This window comes from Cheilinus undulatus, linkage group 19 (assembly GCF_018320785.1).
Source record: "Cheilinus undulatus linkage group 19, ASM1832078v1, whole genome shotgun sequence".
NCBI lineage: Eukaryota > Metazoa > Chordata > Actinopteri > Labriformes > Labridae > Cheilinus > Cheilinus undulatus.
In genome coordinates, this window is record NC_054883.1 from 2,102,963 (window position 1) to 2,126,997 (window position 24,035).

Below are 24,035 nucleotides of genomic sequence, written 5' to 3' on the forward strand. Positions count from 1 at the left end.
GGAAAGTGTGTTTGTGAAAATAGAAAATTATAGTTTTCATCCATGGATGCATCCCATCTCTTACATCCCCAAGTGCACAATCCAGTGTACACTTTAATACACGATGATAAGCTGCTTTCATTGGATTTAAATGTGAGATGGCTACAGAATATGTGATCCTATTTGCAGCTGCTCTGAGTGTTAGGGGATGAGATTTTGTCTACAAATTCAGTTTTTAAAAATGTACTTGGTGTGTAAACAGCATTGTGTTATACTTGACTCAGCGGCATGATACATAGAGGTCACATGCCAGGTTTATTTAGATGCAAAGTGCATTGTTTACTCAAATGACAGTGTGACGCCCCAAACACTGTGAATTATACATGAAGCTTTCCTGTGGGTGCATTAAAATCAACAAAGGATAAAGGAAAAATGATGATAAGTGACGCTATGAATCAAATCAGCATGAGGTTGTCCTTCTCAGTCAAAATTATGCAGACTATCAAATAAGCCATTTTAAATGGGATGATTGTGGAAAATAAACTTTTAAAATATTTAGAAATCTGAAGCAAACAACTTGATTTACCAAGCCTGGAAAATGTATGCAAATTACAACACAGACACGGGAAAAACAAAGACAAACAGAAAATCAACAGAGTCTGTGACAAAAAAAAAAAAAAAAAAAAATCACAAACAAATCACTTATGGTGGGGAAGATGTCAACAAATAAATCTGGAAACTGCAAAATCTGAATGTTTGTAACACTGAATAAAACAAGCTGAAGACAAACTCTTTAAAGTTTGTAGAGTGCAAAAAGGAAAAGATGACCTGTGCTTTATCAGGATTAAATACCGCTAAATGAGACACTCAGCGATTAAAAGGCTTTAAATGAACTTTAGGGGTGCATGAGGGAACAATCTTAGATCATGAAATAGAATAGAGCAGATATCTGCTGAAGCTGAGAGATCAGAAGAAACACATTCTAACTGACTAGATCTATGTCCCTCACCCCTCCCCTCTGCTTCAGCAAAGTGGGGAGTCATGACTGAGATTTCATCCAAATCTGGACAAAGTTAGAAAACTTTTTTTATACAATCTCAAGAGACGGCATCCTGAGAGTCAAAGACGTGAGAGACAGAGACACTGCAGTCTTCAGTGGTAGACCATGGATCACAGATAGAAGAGTGGTAGATCTAGAAGGGATAGAAGAGTAGAAGGTCTAGAAGAGATAGAAGAGTAGAAGGTCTACCAAAGAGATAGAAGAGTGGTAGATCTAATGAGATAGAAGATAGAAGGTCTTATTAGATAAACAGTGGTAGATCTAGAAGAGATAGAAGATAGAAGGTCTGGAAGAGTGAGAAGAGTGGTAGATCTAGAAGAGATAGAAGAGTAGAAGGTCTAGAAGAGATAAAAGAGTGGTAGATCTAGAAGAGTGGTAGATCTAGAAGTGATAGAAGAGTGGTAGATCTAGAAGACATAGAAGAGTAGAAGGTCTAGAAGAGATAGAAGAGTAGAAGGTCTAGAAGAGATAGAAGAGTGGTAGATCTAGAAGAGATAGAAGAGTAGAAGGTCTGGAAGAGATAAGAGAGTGGTAGATCTAGAAGAGATAGAAGAGTGGTAGATCTAGAAGTGATAGAACAGTGGTAGATCTAGAAGAGATAGAAGAATAGAAGGTCTAGAAGAGATAGAAGAGTAGAAGGTCTAGAAGAGATAGAAGAGTAGAAGGTCTAGAAGAAATAGAAGAGTGGTAAAATTTAGAAGAGATAGAAGAGTAGAAGGTCTAGTAGAGATAAAAGAGTGGTAGATCTAGAAGAGATAGAAGAGTAAAGGGTCTAGAAGAGATAGAATAGTAGAACGTCTAAAAGAGATAGAAGAGTGGTAGATCTAGAAGTGATAGAAGAGTAGTAGATCTAGAAGAGATAGAAGAGTAGAAGGTCTAGAAGAGATAGAGGAGTGGTAGATCTAGAAGAGATAGAAGAGTGGTAGATCTAGAAGTGATAGAAGAGTGGTAGATCTAAAAGGCATAGAAGAGTAGAAGGTCTAGAAGAGATAGAAGAGTAGAAGGTCTAGAAGAGATAGAAGAGTGGTAGATCTAGAAGTGATAGAAGAGTGGTAGATCTAGAAGACATAGAAGAGTAGAAGGTCTAGACGAGATAGAAGAGTAGAAGGTCTAGAAGAGATAGAAGAGTAGAAGGTCTAGAAGAGATAGAAGAGTAGAAGGTCTAGAAGAAATAGAAGAGTGGTAGATCTAGAAGAGATAGAAGAGTAGAAGGTCTAGAAGAGATAGAAGAGTGGTAGATCTAGAACACATGAAAGAGTAGTAGAAAAGTAGAAGGTCTAGAAGAGATAAAAGAGTGGTAGATCTAGAAGAGATAAAAGAGTAGAAGGTCTAGAAGAGATAGAAGAGTGGTAGATCTAGAAGAGATAGAAGAGTAGAAGGTCTAGAAGAGATAGAAGAGTAGAAGGTCTAGAAGAGATAGAAGAGTGGTAGATCTAGAAGAGATAGAAGAGTGGTAGATCTAGAAGAGATAGAAGAGTAGAAGGTCTAGAAGAGATAGAAGAGTGGTAGATCTAGAAGAGATAGAAGAGTGGTAGATCTAGAAGAGATAGAAGAGTGGTAGATCTAGAAGAGACAGAAGAGTAGAAGGTCTAGAAGAGATAGAAGAGTGGTAGATCTAGAAGAGATAGAAGAGTAAAGGGTCTAGAAGAGATAGAAGAGTGGTAGATCTAGAAGAGATAGAAGAGTGGTAGATCTAGAAGAGATAGAAGAGTGGTAGATCTAGAAGAGATAGAAGAGATAGAAGAGTAGTAGATCTGTAAGAGATAGAAGAGTAGAAGGTCTAGAAGAGATAGAAGAGTGGTAGATCTAGAACACATGAAAGAGTAGTAGATCTAGAAGAGATAGAAGAGTAGTAAATCTAGAACACATGAAAGAGTAGTAGATCTAGAAGAGATAGAAGATTGGTAGATCTAGAACACATGAAAGAGTAGTAGATCTAGAAGACTCTCTTTCAGTCTGCAGTAGGCGGGTTTGTGACATGAGTGTCACCACTCAGTGTCCGTTAATAAACAGTTTCCGACCCCGTAATGAATAAAAATCAAGATTATATTACAGAAATTAACCTTATTTATTATTATAACTGGTTAAAAATCTACCTGATTAAGATTAAAATAAACTCATCGGTCCATTCTTGGACCAGAATTAAGTAAGAAGTCTCAACAGAGTTAGAACAACTTTTTGATCCCCGATACATGTGGTGTTGTGTGATATATATATGTATATATATATATATATATATATATATCTCAAATTATTATTATTATTTTTAATTTACTAATCAGTCTTTTTAGTTCATCTCCTCTATTTTTTATTCATTTTAGGGCAACTGTAATTTCTTTAAAGCCCATAATCTACCAGATTGAAATAATATGTACAGTATAAGCCAGGACGCTGAACCACACAGACTATCCAACACCTAGGCCATAATAATGTCTATGTTTTTTGTTTGTTTGTTTTTGTTTCTTATTGTTTCTTTTCTTGTCTGTTTTTGTTGTGCTTTCTTGTTACTGTTCTGTGTATGTACAGAGCTCAACAAATGTATTAGACCACCTGTCATATTTGTCTCAGAGACCATCCAGCATCATGAAGTGCTTTAATGTGGACTCTTTCATTTTCAGTCAGCTCTCCACGTTTTACCATCTTGAACAGGAATGAGGAATTTCAAACTGAATTCACCCAAATTTGAGCCGGCTCACTGGACTTCTCTGAGAAGTCAGAAATGAATCAAGCATAACATTCAACCACTAAAACTCATTTTTCTGTTCAGGAATGCAAGTAAATAACTATAATTTGACATATTCATCAAGAAATAATAACGTGCTTTACTATTTTTCAGTTTTTTTGTAAATCAGTAAATTTGAAAATTCATGGATAACAATAATAATTATATTTTAGCATTAAAAAATATCATTTTGGTTAAAGAGCTTCTACATATTGGTGTATTAACCATTGCACAAACATAAAAATGATTTTGGTAATTACCAATGCTGTTAATTTAGGGCAGCTGTGGCATAAACCTTACTTTGGTTAGGGTTAGGGTGCTCTGATAAATTTGTTAAGCACTGTGTGTTCACCTCATTACAAATAAAACTTTAAAAAATAATAATAATAAATTCAAAAACAAAGACAGTGGGCACACAACTACATCATCATTTTATCATGGTGAATGCAGGGAGATGGAAATGTTTGGTGCTTAAAACATTTGGTAGAAGACCTTCAGACCCACTCTTAACCTGATCATGAAAATATGAAATGTCAAATATTTAAATATTCTATGCACTGACCATCAGGTTGTTGCTGAAGAAAAACATGAAAAGTATCATGTTTACTTTTAAACTCTGTATTTGTTCAGTTATAAAAGTATACAGGGGAAATATGTTTGCTTTTGGTGCTATTAAAAATTAGCCTTAAAGGTACAGTGTGTAAAATTGGGACTATTAACATCTAACAGTCAATTCTGGAGTGTGATGATCATTTCTCTGGTGATAACTGTGGGAACCAGTGAAGTTTAAAAATCAATACATGCTTAACTGTTATTTGGTTCCTTCTATGGTGCCATAGAAACAGGCAAAATGCAAAAATCCAAGATGGCAGCGTCCTTGGAGGGGACCCTCCCTATGTATGAATAAAAGGCTTATTCTGAGTTAATTTAAAATATAAATTTAAAAATGTGTTATCAGATGTTAACACTAATTTAGATCAATCTACTTATAAATGTCATGTTTCATTTTAACCAAGCTGGTTTTGCTAAATGCTACTAGGCTAAATATTACACACTGTACCTTTAAAATCAGATTGATAAAGAATTGTGACAAAATGGAGATTGCTTTTCAACAATAAAAAATAGTAAATTTTTTTTTTTTCTACCATATTCCCACCCATACTTGGACTAACCTCACTCTACAGGACTGATTTTTCTCAATAGTGTGCATATCAACACAGATTCTATAAAAACATTCCTTTACGTTTGATAATTCAGCAACCTTTGACACTCTAGATCAATACTGTCTATAGTTGTGTCTGTCTACTAGAGCCCTGAAAAAACCTTCAGGAACGGTAACAGAGACTATGAATCTAATAAAGTTGGTGTTAAATGTGGAGAACTCCAAGGCTCTAGTCTTGGGCTCCTATAATCTAAACTTTAGCTGCTCCCAATCACATCACCATTCAAACATACAGAATGAATTACCATTAATATGCAGATGATTTACAACTTTGACTAACCTCCAGATCCCATAAATTCCCTCACTCAGCATCTTGATGATTGAATGTTTTAAAGTCAGAGATTTTTTCACAGCTTAATAAAAAACAGAAATCAGAGGAGATACTGCTCATCTAACTTCTACCTCTTTACATAGACAGTAGCATAGGTTTGACTGTGAAGCCCATAGTGTGGCCCTCTGTACGATGAGTGCTATAATAGAGTTTGACTTGGCTTTATTATGCACAGGTCAGAACGCTGTTGAAAAGCCACAACTCTGTGGCCATTAAGTGCATATTAAAGACATCTTTTAGCAGATCACTGGTTTAAGACTTCAGTTAGAAGACTGCTGGAGGCAAAAGAAGCATATCTTCACTCTTATTGGTCCCTTTATTAGAGGCCTCTAAGCCTGTCAGACCACTTAACAATAACTACCATCATCCCCAATTACCACTGATATTTGTCCCTGAGATCCTCAGTGTCTGACAACGATAGAGCCAAATCACCTCTAATAATACACCAACACAACAAAGATCTGACACACTGTCACTGAGGTCTGCAGTATTTCAGACCTTTTAGCCATTTGTGAGTGTAAGTGGATCAAACTTTTACACCTTTGCAATAAGGAGTGACATCATAACATAAGGGGACTACCAGTGGTTACTCCACATTCTTCCTAAAACACATGCTCATTATGGTTTACTGATCACTATAAACTAGGGATGCACAACAATTATCTGGACTGGTGAATCATTGGCCAATATTGCTGAAAGATTTTTATTATTCCAATATCTGAACATTAACCAGTATATCCAACAATAATAAAGGCATCAAAAGACTACAGAATGTGACGTGACGTGCTGTTAAGACCCAGACAAGAAAAAGAAGCCTCAGTGCTGAGAGGCATCAGCACGTCTAGTTATAAGGCGGCATCACTGGGGGGAGTTATTCTGAGTTTTAGAGGAGGTCAACATGACCCTGCAAAGATCCCAAAGAGTGGAGAAAAGTCCTCAAGTTTCAACACAAAGGATCTTACAAGTCACTAAGGAGTCGTCATCCTAACAACGGACTGTTAATACGAAGCTGCAGCAGCCACTAGCATCAGGACCAATTGGAGGGCTAATACCAGGCACAGTGCAGAGTCAGCAGGCATCTGAAACTGCAGGATGTGTCTTCATTTACAGTCTGATCAACAAGATTAGGAACAGACCTTTAACAACTGACCACTCCATGATTTTGTATTAACCATGTACAGTGCTTAACAAATGTATTAGACCACCCTAACCCTAACCAAAGTAAGGTTTATGCCACAGCTGCCCTAAATTAACAGCACTGGTAATTACCAAAATCATTTTTTATGTTTCTGCAATGGTTAATACACCAATATGTAGAAGCTCTTTAACCAAAATGATATTTTTTAATGCTAAAATATAATTATTATTGTTATCCATGAATTTTCACATTTACTGATTTACAAAAAAACTGAAAAATAGTAAAGCACGTTATTATTTCTTGATGAATATGTCAAATTATAGTTATTTACTTGCATTCCTGAACAGAAAAATGAGTTTTAGTGGTTGAATGTTATGCTTGATTCATTTCTGACTTCTCAGAGAAGTCCAGTGAGCCGGCTCAAATTTGGGTGAATTCAGTTTGAAATTCCTCATTCCTGTTCAAGATGGTAAAATGTGGAGAGCTGACTGAAAATGAAAGAGTCCGCATTAAAGCACTTAATGATGCTGGATGGTCTCTGAGACAAATATGACAGGTGGTCTAATAAACCTGTTTAGCACTGCACATAACATTTCCCCCCATCTTTGATAGGACGTTTGTCAGTGCATATTTCGATGTTTATTGAAATCATCAGCTCTCTTCAAAAAAGCCAACTGCCCCCCAAACCTCTCCATTGATTAAGCACGACAGCCTGATATCATTCATGTGTTTTATCTGCAGAGTAATTTGCAGCAGGCTTTTCGTTCCTTAGTAATAACTTTAATTGAGGACTACATTCTATTTATTTGAAAACTACCGGTTGTAATAGGGGATCATGTCTGGGACACATCATCTGAATTCTTTTTTAGTTAAATAAAACGTCAGATCTGACAGTTTGTCAAGAGATTTAAATTCATTTCAGGGGAAAAGGGCAAAAAGCAAACTCTTTAAAACGAGAGTATGTCAGTTTTTATTTATGTTGTACTTTGTTCAGTTCACAAATGTTCTAGTTAGAGTTTGAATGAATAAATAACAGTTGTAAAGTCAGAAGTGTTCTTTGTTTTTTGATGTAAACAGGAGTGATGTCAGTTAGAAATTGTTTAAAATATCTTTACTAGCTACATACTAACCCTCCTACCCCAGGTGTGCATAAAAACATATAAAACACCTTTTTTTGAAAATCAACAACCGAAAAAAATGATCAGGTCTTAATAGTTAACAGCCATCAGGGGTAGGGAAGTATTGGTTATTGCTATCAGCTCAAAAATCCTCACTACTATAAACAGAGCTGAACATAAATATGTAGTGGAGGTTTGTTATTGTCAGTTTTGCTTTAACAATGAGCTGAAAGAAAGAACCAGAGTAGATTTTAATAATCAACAGCTTAGAAACAAGAAAGAAGTAAAGATAGAACAAAACAATAATTACAACATACAAGGACGCGAAAAGCACTCATCTGCTCACACTAACTATGAAGAGAGTTTAGATTAAGAGATATTCCATGCAGGGGATGTGACGTGCATCATCCTGAAGAGATATCAGGCGATAAAAACCTCAATGGATAGTGGTATTTAATGGCAAAAGGTAGCTTAAATGGGCCAAAAATGAGAAAAAAAGGCAAAAATGGGATAAAAGTGTCTAACAGACGTTGCAAAAATAGGCAAAAAAGAGGATACAAGTGGTATTAAATAGCAAAAGTTAGCTTAAATGGGATGAAAGTGGCATAAATTTGAAAAAAAGTGTCAAAAAGAAGTGGCAAAAATGGGCAAAAAAGGAAAAAAAGGGGTACTTAATTGCAAAGGGCAGCTTAAAAGGGTGAAAAGTGTAAAACAAAGGTAAAAAAAGGGCAAAAATGGGAAAAAACGTCAAAAAGAAGTAGCAAAAATGCGCATAAAAGTAGGAAACAAGTGGTATTTAATGGCAAAAAGTAGCTTAATTGGCTGAAAAGTGCCAACAATGGAACAATTAAGTTTGACATTAAAAGCCTTCAGTGAAAGTCTGGGGAACATCCTGACTAATGTGATTTATTTCTGAGGTCCCTTTTCTACGGTTTTCTGGGGGAATAATATTTCAATTTAAGACATAACAGAGCCACACGTTGAGTATCACTGCTAAAAATAAAAAAATTAAATTTCATGTTACTCACACGTTGGTGGTGAAAATGCCGTAGAGCAGCTCCAGCTCAGGGAGGTAAAATGTTCCCTGCAGCTCATTGTAGTTAAAGGGGATTTCTCCGGGCCGTGAGCAGTTGAGCCTGGCTTTCATAAAGGTGGTCCACGTGTCTTCGAGGAGGAATCGCCCACCGATATCATTCTTACAGACGCGGCCTGCGCGGGAGAACACCGTGCGGCCGCAGTCGTGCTCCACCGCGTTTTCCCGGAAGAAGAAGTAGGTGAAGTTGCCAATGTCGTAAGAGGAGACGAAGTTGGGTTCTGTAAGAAGAACAGACACAGGAAGTGAGCTGAATACAAAGAGAAATAAACACAGGGAGATGGGAGAAAGATGAAGTGCAGAAAGAGTGAGAATAAATATCCACAGCACATATTTAACACTGTGGGAGTAAGAGCGAGTGGGTGAGAGAATGTGTGATGACTGATTGACTCGTAGAGTGTGTGAGCGTGAGGCCCACACAACAGCAGGTGATCAGGATTAATAACTACTGGCTATGTTATTAATGGCTTTGGGTCGTAATAAGAAAACTCATTTTTCTCTCTGGAGAACCTAAAGGTTAGGATGAGAAATGACCAAAACAGGTGTAGCGCAATCGCTCTCCCCCATCAGAAACACGCAACCTCCACGACACTTTCACGGCGATGGTGTTCATCTTTATGTATGACATTATTGGATCTAAAGCACACACTTGATTCTGGCCGACAGTGATTTAATTCACCTTTAAATGAAACTGTTTCCCTCCCCCTCCTCTTTTCCCTGCACCTTAGGAAGGCAGTGCAGATGGAAAAAAAATCAATTTGCCATAAAATTAGTTATCAAACCTTTACTCTGAAGGTTGCAGCTCGACGTATGTGGTGGCTTTTAATTTATTTCTTCAATTTATCTCCAATGTGAATCAGATTAAAGACACTTGCTGACAAGATAGTGATTGAGCGACTTCTCTGCAGGCTGGACGCCTTCAGCCGTCTGCAGCTGTCAGGAGTGTTTTTGCTTCAAGTGTTTCTGAGTTTTGAGGGAAGAAATGACATTGATTTCTGAAGAATTCTCCTTGTGTGCTTCTTTAAAGAAAAGGTGAGATAAATATAAAGATTTTCCAGTTGCTTAGTAACTTTAGAAATAATTGCTTTTACTGATAAAAGGCAACAGAGCAATTACAAAGAGGAGACTAAAGGTGGAAAACAATCCTTCCAACCAAAGAGAAAATTGTGTGTTCGATAAGCAGCTGCTGCCCTTAAGTTTCTTTGCAAAACATTTAAAATCTGACAGCCACAGTGCTGATTTTTTGGGGTGAAAAAGTAGATTTTTCCCCCCAGAATTAGTACAAAAAGCCCCCCCTGTCTTTTGTTATTGGGATGAAATAAAAGGTTCCATTTTTATTATAATAAAGAACATTAAAATTGAATTATGAGGGCATTTTCGTTTTTATGGTCAAAAATTGATAGAACACAAGCACAACTAAGCCAAAGTTTGATTTTCACTCTCCACCTTGGAGAAGAAAAATCACCTGAAAAACTGAGATTTTTATATATTTTTAGAGCGGACGTTGTCATCAACAGGACAGGCGAGTCAAAATGAGTCAAAATGGACGGTGATGTGTCAGAGATCCTCGAGCTTCAAAATAGCTTTGGAGCTGTACTTTACTTTGATTACATCAGAATATGAAGCTCTTCTCAGCCAAAAATAGGTGTGCTTTTCAAAATAAAAGCTTAGTGGGGCACTGCTGTGAAGAAACTTCCTTGTTTATACGGAGTATTTTTATTCTGAAGCTGTTCTAGAACAGTTGTCATTTCAGCCGAGCTCATCTCCTGGCATCTTTTTAGGTCCCTGTAGAAGACTTCTTTAAAATATAAAAACACGTAGGGTGAAAGCACACAGTGTAAATAATGAAATAACAGCAGATTAAGGTCAGTGCTGCTTCTTAAATCAGCCCTGACTTCAGTACATGTGGGGAAAGTAACGTATTGCACAACTACATTACCTACTGAGACACATCAGAGAACTTCTGCACTACTTGTTCCTAATGTCAGCTGTAAACAAAAACAAACAAAAAAGAAAGAAAAATGCATACAGCCAGCTGAACGTCCGCCTTTGTATGTGAGGACTCTGCTTTTATTCAGTAGACTTGTTGAGAGCCTTTAACCTGTAACTGCAGCCTGATCACATAACGTACCGTGCATAATAACCTACTGTACATTATAACCCTTAACAATGATTAAATATGCTCACAACCCAACAACAGGGGGATGTGTCCTATGAAATGGTCTCTCTCTCTCTATGTGGCCCTGACTCCTTTCCTTTCTCTCTCTAAACTTGGGGAGTTTTGTGTTCTTTAATGGAATCTAAATTCAGTCAGGAACTCTCGGCATACACTTAACCATTCTATTGCAAAATGGATGTACAGGTTAACTTTACAGAGAAGGCTCTGCTCTAAAGATGCTTCCTGGGTTAGTCAAGCACGCTTTGACTGTACAGGGAGTGCATGGCTAGAAACATTTATGACAATGCATACTGAAGCCAATAAAATTAGTTCAAAAGCAATTAATCCATAGTAGCACGAATCTGAATACAAGCTTTGGGCTATAAATGAGGAGGCTGGGGTGGAGGATGTTAAGCTTTGCCGGCAGCAGCAGTGTGGTGCATCAGCACTGATGCAAGCAGGGATGAGAGAGAAACATGTCATACCTAAATACACTGCTGTGTTTACAGAAAGAGCTGTAATTGGCTGTGGGAGCTGGGAGCCGATAATTGGGATCAGCTAGCCGTCGGGTGTATGACTACCGTGTCCTGCATTAACTAATGATGAGCTTCATTAGGTGCTGCTAATGAAAGTGCAAACATTCTCTGATAACATTGATCCCAAAATCTATGTGACCCAGAACACCCTGGATTTGTAGGAAAAAAGTCTATGCCCACGTCTTATTGATAACGATGCCATCCACAGAGCCACAGAGGTCTAAATATATATGCTATAATATATATATATCACTACTATAATATATATATACAAACATATACATATATACATTTAAACACATTTGACAGCAGGCAGATGTGTAAATGCTATTGACCAGTTGTATGAATAAGCATGATGTATTTATATTTAAGTTAACTTTCACTTGGTTCTCTAAGACATTTACCTCACGTACTTTTACTCCATTTGCCCAAGCAACTGAACATATTTCACATTCATCTGGGAAAGCTCCCATAGAAAATGTTTGAGGAGGACAGGACTTTCAGAAAAACCTCGAAAGGTGATTGGAGTGATGTTCTGCTTGTTACATTCCTGACGAGTCAATCAGAGCATGGAGACAAGCATGCGCTACTATTGAGCTGACAGGCTACTGCTGCTGCAGATTATTAATGGCGGGGCTTCTCAGTGAATAAAACTGATGCCATGGCTGGTCTGGAAATGTGCAAAAACATTTTCTCTGCCGAGATAAGCTCTCAGTTTGGCTCTATGCTCTTGTTTTAAAATAAAATGTTGTGCAGTTCCAATTAAACTGCTGCTTTCCTACAGCTACATCTGAGCTACCAGCTACTGCTCCACCTGTAACAAGCACAAACCTAAGCCAAAGCCAGGAGAAGAACAAAAACATCTTTTCTGTCATAAAAAGTTTTCAGTGTTGCTCTCTGCCCTCATAAAGAAATGTCCAGTTCTGACCAAGCCGCCGCTGTGGCTACATCCAAGCTAATCACTCCACTAGCAGCCATTGTATACAAGCTCTCACAGTAACTAAACACCCCTTCATGGCAGCACACTCATGCCAAAGCAGGTTGGCAGATGAGCAAAAACATCTTTCACACATTGAAAATCTTCTAGCGTTGTTTATATTCTTCTATTCCATACAGAACTGTGGTTCAATTCTAGTAAATCTGACGCTATGCTAAAGCTACATCAGCGGTATTCACTGAAGTGGAGGCAGCCATTGCAAATGGCTTCAAGTCCAACTAAACCCCGCCCATAGCTACCCCCTTAAATGACACTGATTGGTCCCAACAGTATTAGCAGGATTGGAGCTTTTCAAGATAAATTTGCCTGATGACAGAGATGGAGTCTGGCAAACCCATCTGCTTAGCAAGGTTAAACGTCCAAAGACCAAAAGACACAGGGACCAAAAAGCCCATTCATCTCTTTGTTATTCTTTTTTTTTTTACATTTTAAAACCATTGGACCTCTTCCCGGATATTTCCCTGTTTTTCCCCTTACCGTTCAGCCATTTGGAGTTGTACTGTGCAGTACGCAGCGGTGGCATGCCTCCAAGGCTGCGGTAGATGGCAGGGTCTCGCCCAGAGAAGTCCATGGCCGTGGCGGCATACAGCTCCCCACTGGAGGTGATGAGGGCGGTGGAATTGTGAAGGGGGTTGTATGGACACCGAGCCATGCCGCTGATCTGATCGTGGATCTCTGTCAAATTTGTCAGCTGCAATTCAAAAGAAAGAAAAATGTCATGAAAATTGAAGGATATAGTCTTGACACTAAGAGGAATTACTTTGGATGTTTGCAACCTTAGTGTCTATAAGATAAGAGAGTAAAAAATGCATTTTCATCTTACTCCTTAAACAGCTCTAAATAGAACCTGCACAAAAATGTAGTACAGGGTATCAAAGGGCAACATTAAAATGCAAACTGCACAAGACTTTGTTTGTTTCTGCCAATATGCAAATAATGCAGGCATAAAAAAACCCATCTCATTATGTTTTGTTTGGTTTACATCTACAGCCGAACACATACAAAAAAATATATATGAGCAAAACCTTCAGGAGCAGAAAAACATAATCAGAGAACACATTTAGAATCATTAGCAGCATATAACACACAAATGGAGCAGCTGCTTTAAGTCGAATGTTAAGAAACCATCTGCTTAGAAAGAGAAACACGTCCAAACCAGGCTTCTTCCATAAAATAACCCTTGGCTGCATTGGTTTTTGAGGAAAAACATCTGCTTGTCTGGTTATAACATTATTATAGCCCATCTTTGAGCAGTCTCTGAGCCCTAAAAGAGGCTCCATGTGAGACTTTGAGTCTGAGGCCAAAGCTTTTTAAAAATACTTTACAGCGTGACCCTGGCTTAGCCCTGACATACTGCACCAGGTCCTGAAGAGAAAATATACAAGTGACTCAGTCCTGCATTACAAAAAAGAGCAATGCATTTTAAAATCCAGGATGTAATTATATTTTATGGTGCAAAAGTAAACACAGTGTGTGACGATTAGCTCATGGTTTGTGCTGTTTGGATTCTGAGGGCACATACACGACAGAAAGGTTCAAGATGGTGCAAATCTCATGATTTGAGAAGCACAAATGATCATTACAATGATCTTCTTGTGTTTTACATTTTCGGACTCCCCTCCTTTCTCTGACAGGCTTTTCTAACACATTTTCACAGACTGAATAATCAGCGGCTGCTCTTCCTCACAGGAGACCAGACTCCATTCAGAGCACGTGTTCAGGAAACTTCTCTGGATAATTTCCTGAAGCTGTTTGATTTGGATCAAAGGCTGTGTTGATCAGAACCACAACACAACAGAGCTTCCCTGTCTTAGCCCCGTCGCCCAGAGATGAAAGCCGAGCATTGACGAGACTCGCTCTGTGTGCCGGAATAGCCGTTTTTGGATCAATGGGTCATCTGGAAAAACACAAGAGGAAGGCTGATAAATAGTCAGACCGCAGTGTGTCCATTGCATTTTGAAGAAGAGTAGTGAAAGTCATCCTTTTAGTGCACCCAGCAGCTGCGTAGAGAGGACACTGGAGTGACTTTGAGTGGCTCTGATAGAGATGTCGCCTGAAAGAGACAGTTCACAGCTTAGGGACACTGCTGGGAGAGTCAGTCGGGTGCTACTGTGGGTGCTACTGAGACTCTGCTGTGGCTACCGAGGGCTTTTTCAAAAAAGCCTGCTAGGACCGGAAATGCAGCCATCAGTTTTATTTATAGGCAGGACTTGATAGCAGACAAGATTTTCATTGATGAGTCACTGCTGATGGCTGGCAAATGACACATCCAAGCAGCTACCATGTACGTGTGAACAGAATCAAAGAGCTGTCACAACTAATCCTGCTGCTGTACTTCAAAATTAGACCTAAGGATACAAGTATGAGTTACAAAGCAATCAATCACATCAGTTTCACAATCTGCTTGCATTAGCTTGCACAGTGAGTTTAACAGCTGCTTCAGGCCTGTGCAGAGACCTTTAGAGCAGTGGTTCTCAACCTTTTCAGCCCGCGACCCCAGAAATAAAGGTGCCAGAGACCGGGCACCCCACTGTACCTGAAGGTGGCTGAACACAGCCATATACATTCAAGAATAGTCATGTGCAGACAAGGTTGCCCATAATGGGGGATAAAGGGGGGCACTTTCTGGGGCCCAGCCAGACTGGGGGACCACGTAGGTCAGCAAAATCATGGGTCATTGTAAAGTTAAGCTGTGGTATCCATATCTTATATCTAACCTAAATAATAAACACATTTATCAATCAACAAAGCCTTCTCAAAAAAGTAAATCCCTTTTGTTGAAACCAGAATTAAAATGGGTAAAAAAATGGCTAAAATAGGTTGATAATGGCAAAAAAAAAACATGGTGACTAAAGAGGTGGTGAAATTGGATTTTAAAAGTAGCAGAAATGGGTTGAACGTGGCAAAAAATAAGCAAAAAGTGGCAAAAGTGGGTATAAGTGGCAAAAATGGCATAGTTAGTGGTAAAACGGATTAAAAAGTGGCTGAAATGGCTTTAAAATGGCAAAATGGGTTGAAAATTTGGTGAAATGAGATAAAAATTTGATATTAACAGGCAAGAAATGGGTTAACTGAAACAAAGAAATTGGCTGAAATGGCAGAAATGGGTTAAATGGCAAAAATGAGCATATCCAATATTGAAACATGGTTAAAATGGGCATAAAATGTGATTAAAAAAGTGGATAATAGAGGCAATAATCGGTCAACAAAGGCAACGTTAGACGTGAAGTGGTAAGAATTTGTTTAGAAGTGGCAAAATGGGCAGAAAAATGTGGTGGAAAGGGTTTAAAATTGATAAAAATGGGTTTTAAGTGGCACTAATGTGTTCAAATTAAAATATCTCACTCTATGTGTAATGAGTCTATATAATATATAGGTTTCACTTTCTGAAATGAGTGATAAAAATATTAAACTTTTTCATGATATTCTAATTTTTTTGTGAGAGTCCCATTTGTTAAAAATAAAGCATGGAATAAAATCTGTTCTAACTGCGCAAGTCAACCCAGAAACTTTGTAGCGGATATTTAATTTGAAATGATTGTTTGAAAATGTCAAACCATTCGTCTGGAGCATTTTGCCATTAAACTGGATTGGGAAAATGAACCCTTTTATTAAACTGCATATATTCTATGAAATTGGAATTAAATAAATCAAAAAGCTTTGATGAAATTTCTAATTAAACCAAAGAATACTGACAGACTCCCCTTTAGATTTTTAGAATCTTAATGAATTGATCATTTTAAATGTTTATATGAAAAAAGCATGGCTACATTTCCTGTTAATGATTTCAATAAAGGTCCATTCCACAACCTTTCCTCTCTGTTCCACTCAGCAGTGGCTCAGCGCCTGAAAGTCAGAGGAATTAACAGCCGCTTTAATCTCTACTTTCAGAGCACTTATTAAACTACTAGAGTATTCTGCTCCTTCTCTGTTCATCCATCAGAGATGATAGTAAATCTGTCAGAGCAGGATTCCTCTGTTGTTGCTGCGCCCGACCACTGTTTCACATTAATGGACGTTCAGTGGGTAAATATGACAGCGTCTGATAAAATAGTGCTGTAATAATGTCATGACATTTCCACTATATGTATTTTCACAGCAGTAAACAGTCATTATGAGCCTGTGACCTTTGGATGCAGTGCTTTTGGACAAAAACAAATGTCAGCGTAATAGTAAACCTGTGCCACCGCCTCCTCCCAAACCTCACAAAAGTAGACGCATGGATATCTGAGAAGTTCTCAGGTGAGCACAATGCACTGACATTTTAAGTGTTGGTCTGCTTCAGTGGGCACTTGTCACCTCTAATGTGGGATTAAAACCTTCTTAACTGACACTTCAGGCAGTGAGAAACTTGTTTAGTAGCACTAAATGCTTCTGTAATAAAATGAAAAGGTGGCAGCACATTTCAAAGTGATGGTGGGTTTAAAAAAAAGACTTGATGCCCTCACAGTCTCAAAAGCTGCTGACACACAAAAGAAACTCACACTGAAAAGTCTCGCTGAACATCCCTTTAAATCAAAGGATTTAAACGCTACAAAGATTTGGTAGATGTATGAGAGAGAACTAAGAAAGATGGCATGACTTAAGACAAAGAGTGGAAGCTGAAAAATAACTGCATTGACTCATGAAGAAGCTCAAAGCTGCACAAATGAGACAAGGATGTGTTTACTCGAGGGCCAATGTCATGATTACCGCAAGTAATGAGCTTAAGGCAATATTTTGATTAGGACGTTTAACAAGTTTGAGAGAACACGACTTCTCCAATAACCCAGCATAATAAGATTCATCTACATCCCTGACTGCACAACACAGAGATAAGAGCAGCAATGAGAGATGCTGCAGCACTTCCTATGATATCAAGATTCCAGCTCCATCACACCTCAACCTTCACCTTTTCTCCTAATGTTACTAATTTAGTCAATAACACTTATTCATTCTTGATATCTGCATTTCTATCAGGCTTATTCAGGCTGAAGTGTCACAGACAATGATCCATTAAGAAGTGTTCACTGGGTAATCGAGGTTCTGTTAAAACGAATGTGACAGATATGACAAAAGGGAAAAAAGAGCTGCTGTTTACTTCAATACGGTCATAAAGCATGGATGAGAGAGTCTAGGGATGTGCCCCACCACCTATCTCAAATGTTTAACCCTTTAAGTAGACAACAGAATTATCACATGGTTAAACAAATTATTATAATAATCATATGTTGGGCAAAAATGCTGGTCTAATAAAATAATAAAACTGTAACCGGACATTCACCACTGGTTGGCCTGACTCTCTCTGGCCTTTTTTGCCTCAATCTTATTTAGCACATTGGTTCCCAACCTGGGGTCTGGGCCCCCCCAGGGGGGCCCTAAAGGTTGTAGGGAGTCTTCTCTGAGGCTCCCAAAATCAGATTTGACAATATTGACAAAAAACATGATAAAGCAGTTATTAGGTAGTTTATACAAATGTCTTTTGATTTAAAAAAAAAAGCATGCATGGGCCTTTTTTTAGGGTTTTATCAGTGAAACAATTCAAATCTATGTTGATTTTTGGCAGTAGTGTGTCACTTTTTCTTCTCTCTTGGGTCCTGGGGGGGGGGGGGGGGGGCGCCCATTTTGTTAGGACATTTAGGGGGGCTCCAAGAAAAATGGTTAGGAAACACTGATTTAGCACATTGAATGGAGCCTACCATTGCACCGGAGTGGAGTGTCTGGCTGTATCTTAAAAGAAAAAGGAATAAAGCTGTACGTCAGCTCAGGTTAAACTGGCTTTTGACCGCAATGTGTAGCCACATGTGGACACCAACTGTGAGGAGAACCATGGTGACTGTAGACATGTCAGTACACGACTTTTGTCGTTTTTGAAAAGAAAACAACTCACTGCTGTTCTTTGTTCTTCTTTGAACGTAGAAATGTCATCGAGTTCTGATAAAACTGGCGCTTTAGCAGCATCCACACTAATCTCTTCCACCATAACTGCACCAGCCTCTTGTTGCTGCTTGCTTACGTCACGACTCCGCCTACTGCCCCTCGACGCTGATTGGTCCTGTCACTTTCTAACCGGGCCCAAACTGTTCAGATGGGAGCTTTGCAAGATGGATTCCCCAGAGAGAACCACGGAAACAGGTTAATCCATCTGCTTTGCAAGGTTAAGTAGAGGCAGAGTAGGTCTCCAAGTCAACACAGCAGCAGAGACAACTACACAGATGAATATTTTAAACACAAACTGCTAACCAAGTCTACAATTCTCCATGTGCCATGTATTATTGTCACTGCAGTGATGCAAACATGTCTGTTGAACTATGACAGAGCATTCTGTTTCAAAAATTGATGTTTAGACCTGCAACATTAATGAGAACAAGATTGGTGGTGCATTTCAAAAAGTGACTGTGCAAAGTGGTGACTTTCAGTCACGTGTTTGTAGCTTTATTATTTCATCAGATACATTATTGTTGGTTATTATTTCATTAATAACATTATTTTATCTTCTATCTAAAACATTGTAAATAATTGAACCGATACTCCATAAGTACATGGAGAAATGAAGTTCATACTCTGACCATCAGTTTGATCTGATGTTATCATTGATCAATGGTAATATGATGTTAGCTCTGATCTCAGAATTAACATCAGTTCAACCTCCTCAGATGTTTCCATGTTTGTAGTTTATATCCCAAACATCAGGTAGCTGTATAGGGCATGAACTCTTGTGTGCCCTCTAGTGGTTTCCTCCATTAACACGCATTGTGTACAGGCAAGTATATGCACAGGAATGCTCATAAGACATGTTAGCACATGGTGAAACAGCAAGTTCATCTCTGGCATAAGTCAGTTTCATTTTTTATTACAGAAATCAAGTTCGCTGGCTGGGATTTTCTATGCAGACTGAAAATACACAAATAGACTAGTTAAGATGTTTTTAACCATAGTGGTGTAGTTTTTAAATATCTACCAATTTAAAGGTATTTTATGCATCAAAAATCTGCAAAATTTAACCCACATTCAGTGCTGTTTCCAAAAAGCTAATCTCTGAATGTAAGCCTTGCTTGCAAGAACATTAGCAAACATGCTAACAGATTAGCCTGCTAGCAGTAGTTGTAGCCAAACCAGCTTGCTTTGTTTGACACTTACGTGCATCCACATGGGTAATATGACGAAAGGTAAAGTGAGTTATTCATATGGAAAGAGAAGACAAGGACTTCAGTATAATGATGGAATAGGAGGCTATGAAAGTAAAAGTTCTGTGGTACATACGGTTCGGTTGGTGCAGATGGGGGTGAAAGCATTGGTTCCACAGGTAAACAGCCTGTTCCCATTCACCAGCAGCACTCTGATGTAGTTCTGACACTCCTCCTGTGGAGAAAAACACAAGCAAATCACAGTTAGTGGTTAACAGCAGCAGTCCTTATCTATCCATCTACAAGCAGCAGCATTAGGCAGGAGGACAAAATTACACTTTGTGTCAATAAATGAGACAAACACCTGCAACTGCGGGAGGGCTACTCTAAAACGTGGCCAAGCTTGACAGAGTTAAATCAAGGCTAATGCCCACACGGCTTAGCCATGTCACATCTTAATTCAGCGGGGGCCAGATTTGGAGGGGGATCTGAATGAGGTGGAGAACAGATAAATGCAGCGGGCATGGGACAGAACCTCTCAGGATTAGTTAGAAAATTGCCTGGGCTTTGTTGGCTTGTCATAAGTGAAAATGAAAGTGTAGCCTCTCATATGCTTCTGTCAAGCATGTTCCCTTTTAGCCCACTTTCTACGTTCATCAATTCAAACCACTTTTCTCTAAATTATGTTGAAGTACACGCTCATCACTCTTGTCTTGGTTCCTCTGAGGTAGTGGCCGGGGTTTCTAGAGAACCACTCAGCACTTGGTTAAAAAGCACAAAGCAAATACAGAGAGACAGATGGAGTAAATGATTGATTGGATGATTGATTGCTGCTGAACATGGTGAACTCTCAACATAGCCATCAGGCTTTTTGTTGGGATTTCCATCAACAAAAATTCAGAGCAAATATAATAACAGCAGTCAGTATTCATGTCAGAGAGCGCCGTTTGTTTTTGCGCTGGGAAGACGCCATAAACCCAGAGGGTCCCCCTCCTTTGAAAGGGGCCACGGCCGGGCTGGTGAGGGCCCCTTGTAGATTTTTAAAACCTTGTAAATCTGCTATTGTCTCAGTCACTCGAGGTGGCCAGGGCAACCCCCTCCCCCCCCCCCCATCCTCCCCTTCTCAAGGGTCTGATTTAGGAGAGGGGAACACTATGGAAGAGATGGAGGGAAGAAAGAGAGGAAGGCCTTTTATTTCCCCTATCAAGATGGAGGCTGACTCGTAAAACAACTCGTTTCCTGGTGCTAAGCACAGCCCGAGTGTGTGTGTATGTAGTGACACTTGTTATGAATGCCCGTATATCTGTGCTGTTTGCACAGCTCATTGCAGATCGCATGCTTGTGTATGGACATGCACAGCTCGGCTTGGTTTGTGAGGAGTCTGCATAATTCAATTCTTCTCTGCAGCTTGTTTCTTTGGTAAATAACAGCATATTTAATATTTGCACAGGCTCACAGTCTGGACTTGTTGATGAAAACTTCCTGACAAATGTTCTATGTCCTTACTGTAATACAGAAGCTGTTATGCTTGGCTCTCACATTATAAAACAACACACAGGCAGCAATCAAGTCCTGTCAAGTCAATTTAAATCTCCTTTCTTCTCCGGGTTGGAATAAATCAAATACACAAGAGAAGAACGGACGTGTGCATTAGGGGGGAAAAAAATACAATCACTTGTAAACTCACTCAAAGCGCAGGCATGGTATCTGTGTAATAGCTTAAGCGATGGTATATTGCTGCATGCTGAGCTAGGTAATAAACCATCGAAAGCCCTGTCAACAGCGGGAGAATGAAGTCTTCTAAAGCTATTCTTAGTGTACATCACAGGAGCTGATCCTCAGAGGGGAACAGTGAGAAAAACAATTCAGCTGTCTCATACAGCAGAGGCTCTTAAGGACTGAAGTAGCTTTGGTCTGTAATTCAGAGCAGCTTTTTTGTGCTGGCCTGCCTGTGCATGCCTATTATGGGCCCCTAACCACCTTTCACAGGAGGATAAATACACAGCAGTACACACAAACACACACATATAGACACAGAGATCAGGGCTGGGCAGGTCACCTACAAGTCAAGTTCAGCTCTAAAGCAGCTGCTTGGTATGCCAACCACACAAAAATATACACTTCTGCACAAAAAGAAACGACAAAAACAAAAGGAACTCCCTAAAGCCTGTAAAAATATTTAAGCTGTGGATGGGGAAGCGTTTTATTCCTCGACAAGTTGATTTAGATCATTTCAGAGAATAATCCAATATACAAAGCAGGAATTCCCAATGAGCTGGTAAGAATACAGAGAATGGTGCTGCTGTCATCCTAACTAGACATTTTCTATTCTAGTTAGATATTTGATTATGCTGTGTTCTCTGCAGGGGCATCTGTGATTTCTGCTAAGAGAGATTGAGTCTTTCTTCCCTTATTATGCAGTTGTGACATTCTGATGGGAAATCTCTGGCTCCACTGGCAGCCAGCCTTCATTAATACGCTATTTTTGAACATAAATAAACCCCAAGGAAAATGTTGAACTGTTGAGGCTTTTTAAGTGGAAGTTTATGCAATCTAATAGTCTAAAAAAGTCTATTAGTCATCTTATTATTTTCTTAACCACACCAGCTGCTCTGCTTGAACAATAATAACCCTAATATTTGTCTTAGTCTATCATCTAAAACATTACAATTAATAACTAGAGTTTTACTCTTGTTTAAGACAAAAAATTCTTCAAATCCAACAAACAGCTGAGCTTTAACCCTTTAAAGCCTATCATATTTGATACACACTTTTATGAGACCTCTATCTAATCAAAATGACGAATAAATTACTTAAAAACCTTTTATTTACAATATGATAAATGACAAAAAAAATGCCCTCTAGTGGATTATCAGCTTCCAACAACACCTAATGTACCACATGTGATACAAAAAAATATAGATGTGGAATTCTATGGCAATTTTTCTTTTGTTGGATATCAGTAGAAGAATAAATAAACATTTCAGTCCCAAAAATTAGAATTTTCTGGCTATTATTTGAGTCGTCATGCTTTAAGGCAGTGTTACTCAACCCTGCTCAACCAAAGAGCCAAATAGTTGAAAAATACCTTTGTGAGCCACAATCTAAGCGGAGGAAAATGGGCTAAAGTGGCAAAAAGGTGGCAAAAATGGGTGGACAGGGGAAAATAGGCAGAAAATGGCAAAACTGGGTGAGAAGTCATTAAAACATGAGTTACATGTCCGAAATGGTCAAAAGTGAAAAAAAAAACTTGCATAAAATTTGTGAAAATGGACTAAAATGGTCAAAATGAAGCAAAAAGGTGGGGAAAATGGGAATAAAAGGGAAAAAAGTCAAATTTAATGGCAGGGGGACAGCTTAAATGGGAAAAAAAGTGGCAAAAAGCAGGACAAAAGAGGCAACATCTGTTGAAAAAGGACAAAAACTGGATAAAAGTGGAAAAAATTGGCCAAAAATGGCAAAAAGGAGCTAAAAGCAGCAAAAATGGTTTAAAAGGGGCAAGAAGTGGCAGAAAATTGAAAATAAGGGCAACGGAAACATACAAACAAAAACAAAGGTTGTCAGTTAAAGCCTCCTGTATAAGTGCGGGAAACAAACTGATGAATGTGACTTGCAATGGATAATTTCTGAGGTCAAAGTTTCCGTTTTTTAATGTTTTCTGGGGAATAATATTTCAAATTAAGCCACCAAAGAGCCACATGTGGCTCCAGAGCCACATGCTGAGTATCACTGCTTTAAAGGGTTAACTTGTGTTTTGAAGGTTTTCTTGCTGAAACAGGAAAGTGATACTATGAAACATTACAGAATTTTTAAAATTTGCCTTTTAAAATTTGTTCATGTATCAAAACCTAACGGCAAATGGACTTGAGCTTGTAAAGCCATTGCTGGTCATCTGACTACTCAAAGCAGTTTTACCCAGTCACAACATTCACTCCGCATGATCGCTATCGGCAGGGGTTGCTATGGAGAATTGGCCATCAGTATTAGCTGATCCCATTCATACACATCCATACCCATTTACACAGCACTGACGAAGCAATGGAAGCAATCTGGAGTTTAATATCTAAGGACACATCGACAAGTGACTGCAGGAGCTGGGGAATGAAACCACAACCTTCTGATAGCATGACGACTCACTCTACCTACTGAGCCACAGTGACCCATCAGGGATTGAGGTAACGATCTTTGTTCAACAGGAAAAACAGATGGCCTAGCGGTCTGAGGCACGACCCATGTATGCTGGTGGACCTTTGCTGCATGTCTCTTCCCACTCTCCTCCATTCTCCAACTCTAGCTACTGTCCTCCTCTGTTGAATAAAGGCACTAAAAAGCCCCAAAATAAATATTTTCTGTTTAAAGAAAGGTTACGTTAGCATGTTTCTGGGTTTTTAATTGGTTTTGGAAAAAACAACAGTTCAAGTCACAGTTTGTTTCATGTTTGAAAAGCCCGAAGTAAAGTCAATATAAAACAAAAGTTGACCTAAAAAAGACAAAAATATGCACAATACGAAACAACATAGAAATCAATAGTATGACTGGTGGGAGAAAAATGAAAAAAAAGGGTGCCTGCTGGGT

The 24,035-nt window shown here is 38.7% G+C and overlaps 1 protein-coding gene across 4 annotated transcripts in view; it reads right to left on the reverse strand.

Annotated features, from left to right (window-relative positions):
- The window catches only part of sema5a (sema domain, seven thrombospondin repeats (type 1 and type 1-like), transmembrane domain (TM) and short cytoplasmic domain, (semaphorin) 5A), a 262,200-nt gene that overhangs the window by 119,706 nt on the left and 118,459 nt on the right, over positions 1-24,035 (reverse strand). For all 4 annotated transcript variants that reach the window (XR_005993366.1, XM_041813627.1, XM_041813626.1 and 1 more), the window contains exons 6-8: positions 19,597-19,695; positions 12,832-13,045; positions 8,599-8,884 (exon numbers count right to left, since the gene is read on the reverse strand). Coding sequence is in view for 3 of the 4 variants with exons in the window: in XM_041813627.1 (XP_041669561.1) it covers positions 8,599-8,884; positions 12,832-13,045; positions 19,597-19,695 (599 nt within the window). In the remaining variant the exon portion in view is untranslated. The remainder of the gene's footprint in view (positions 1-8,598; positions 8,885-12,831; positions 13,046-19,596; positions 19,696-24,035) is intronic.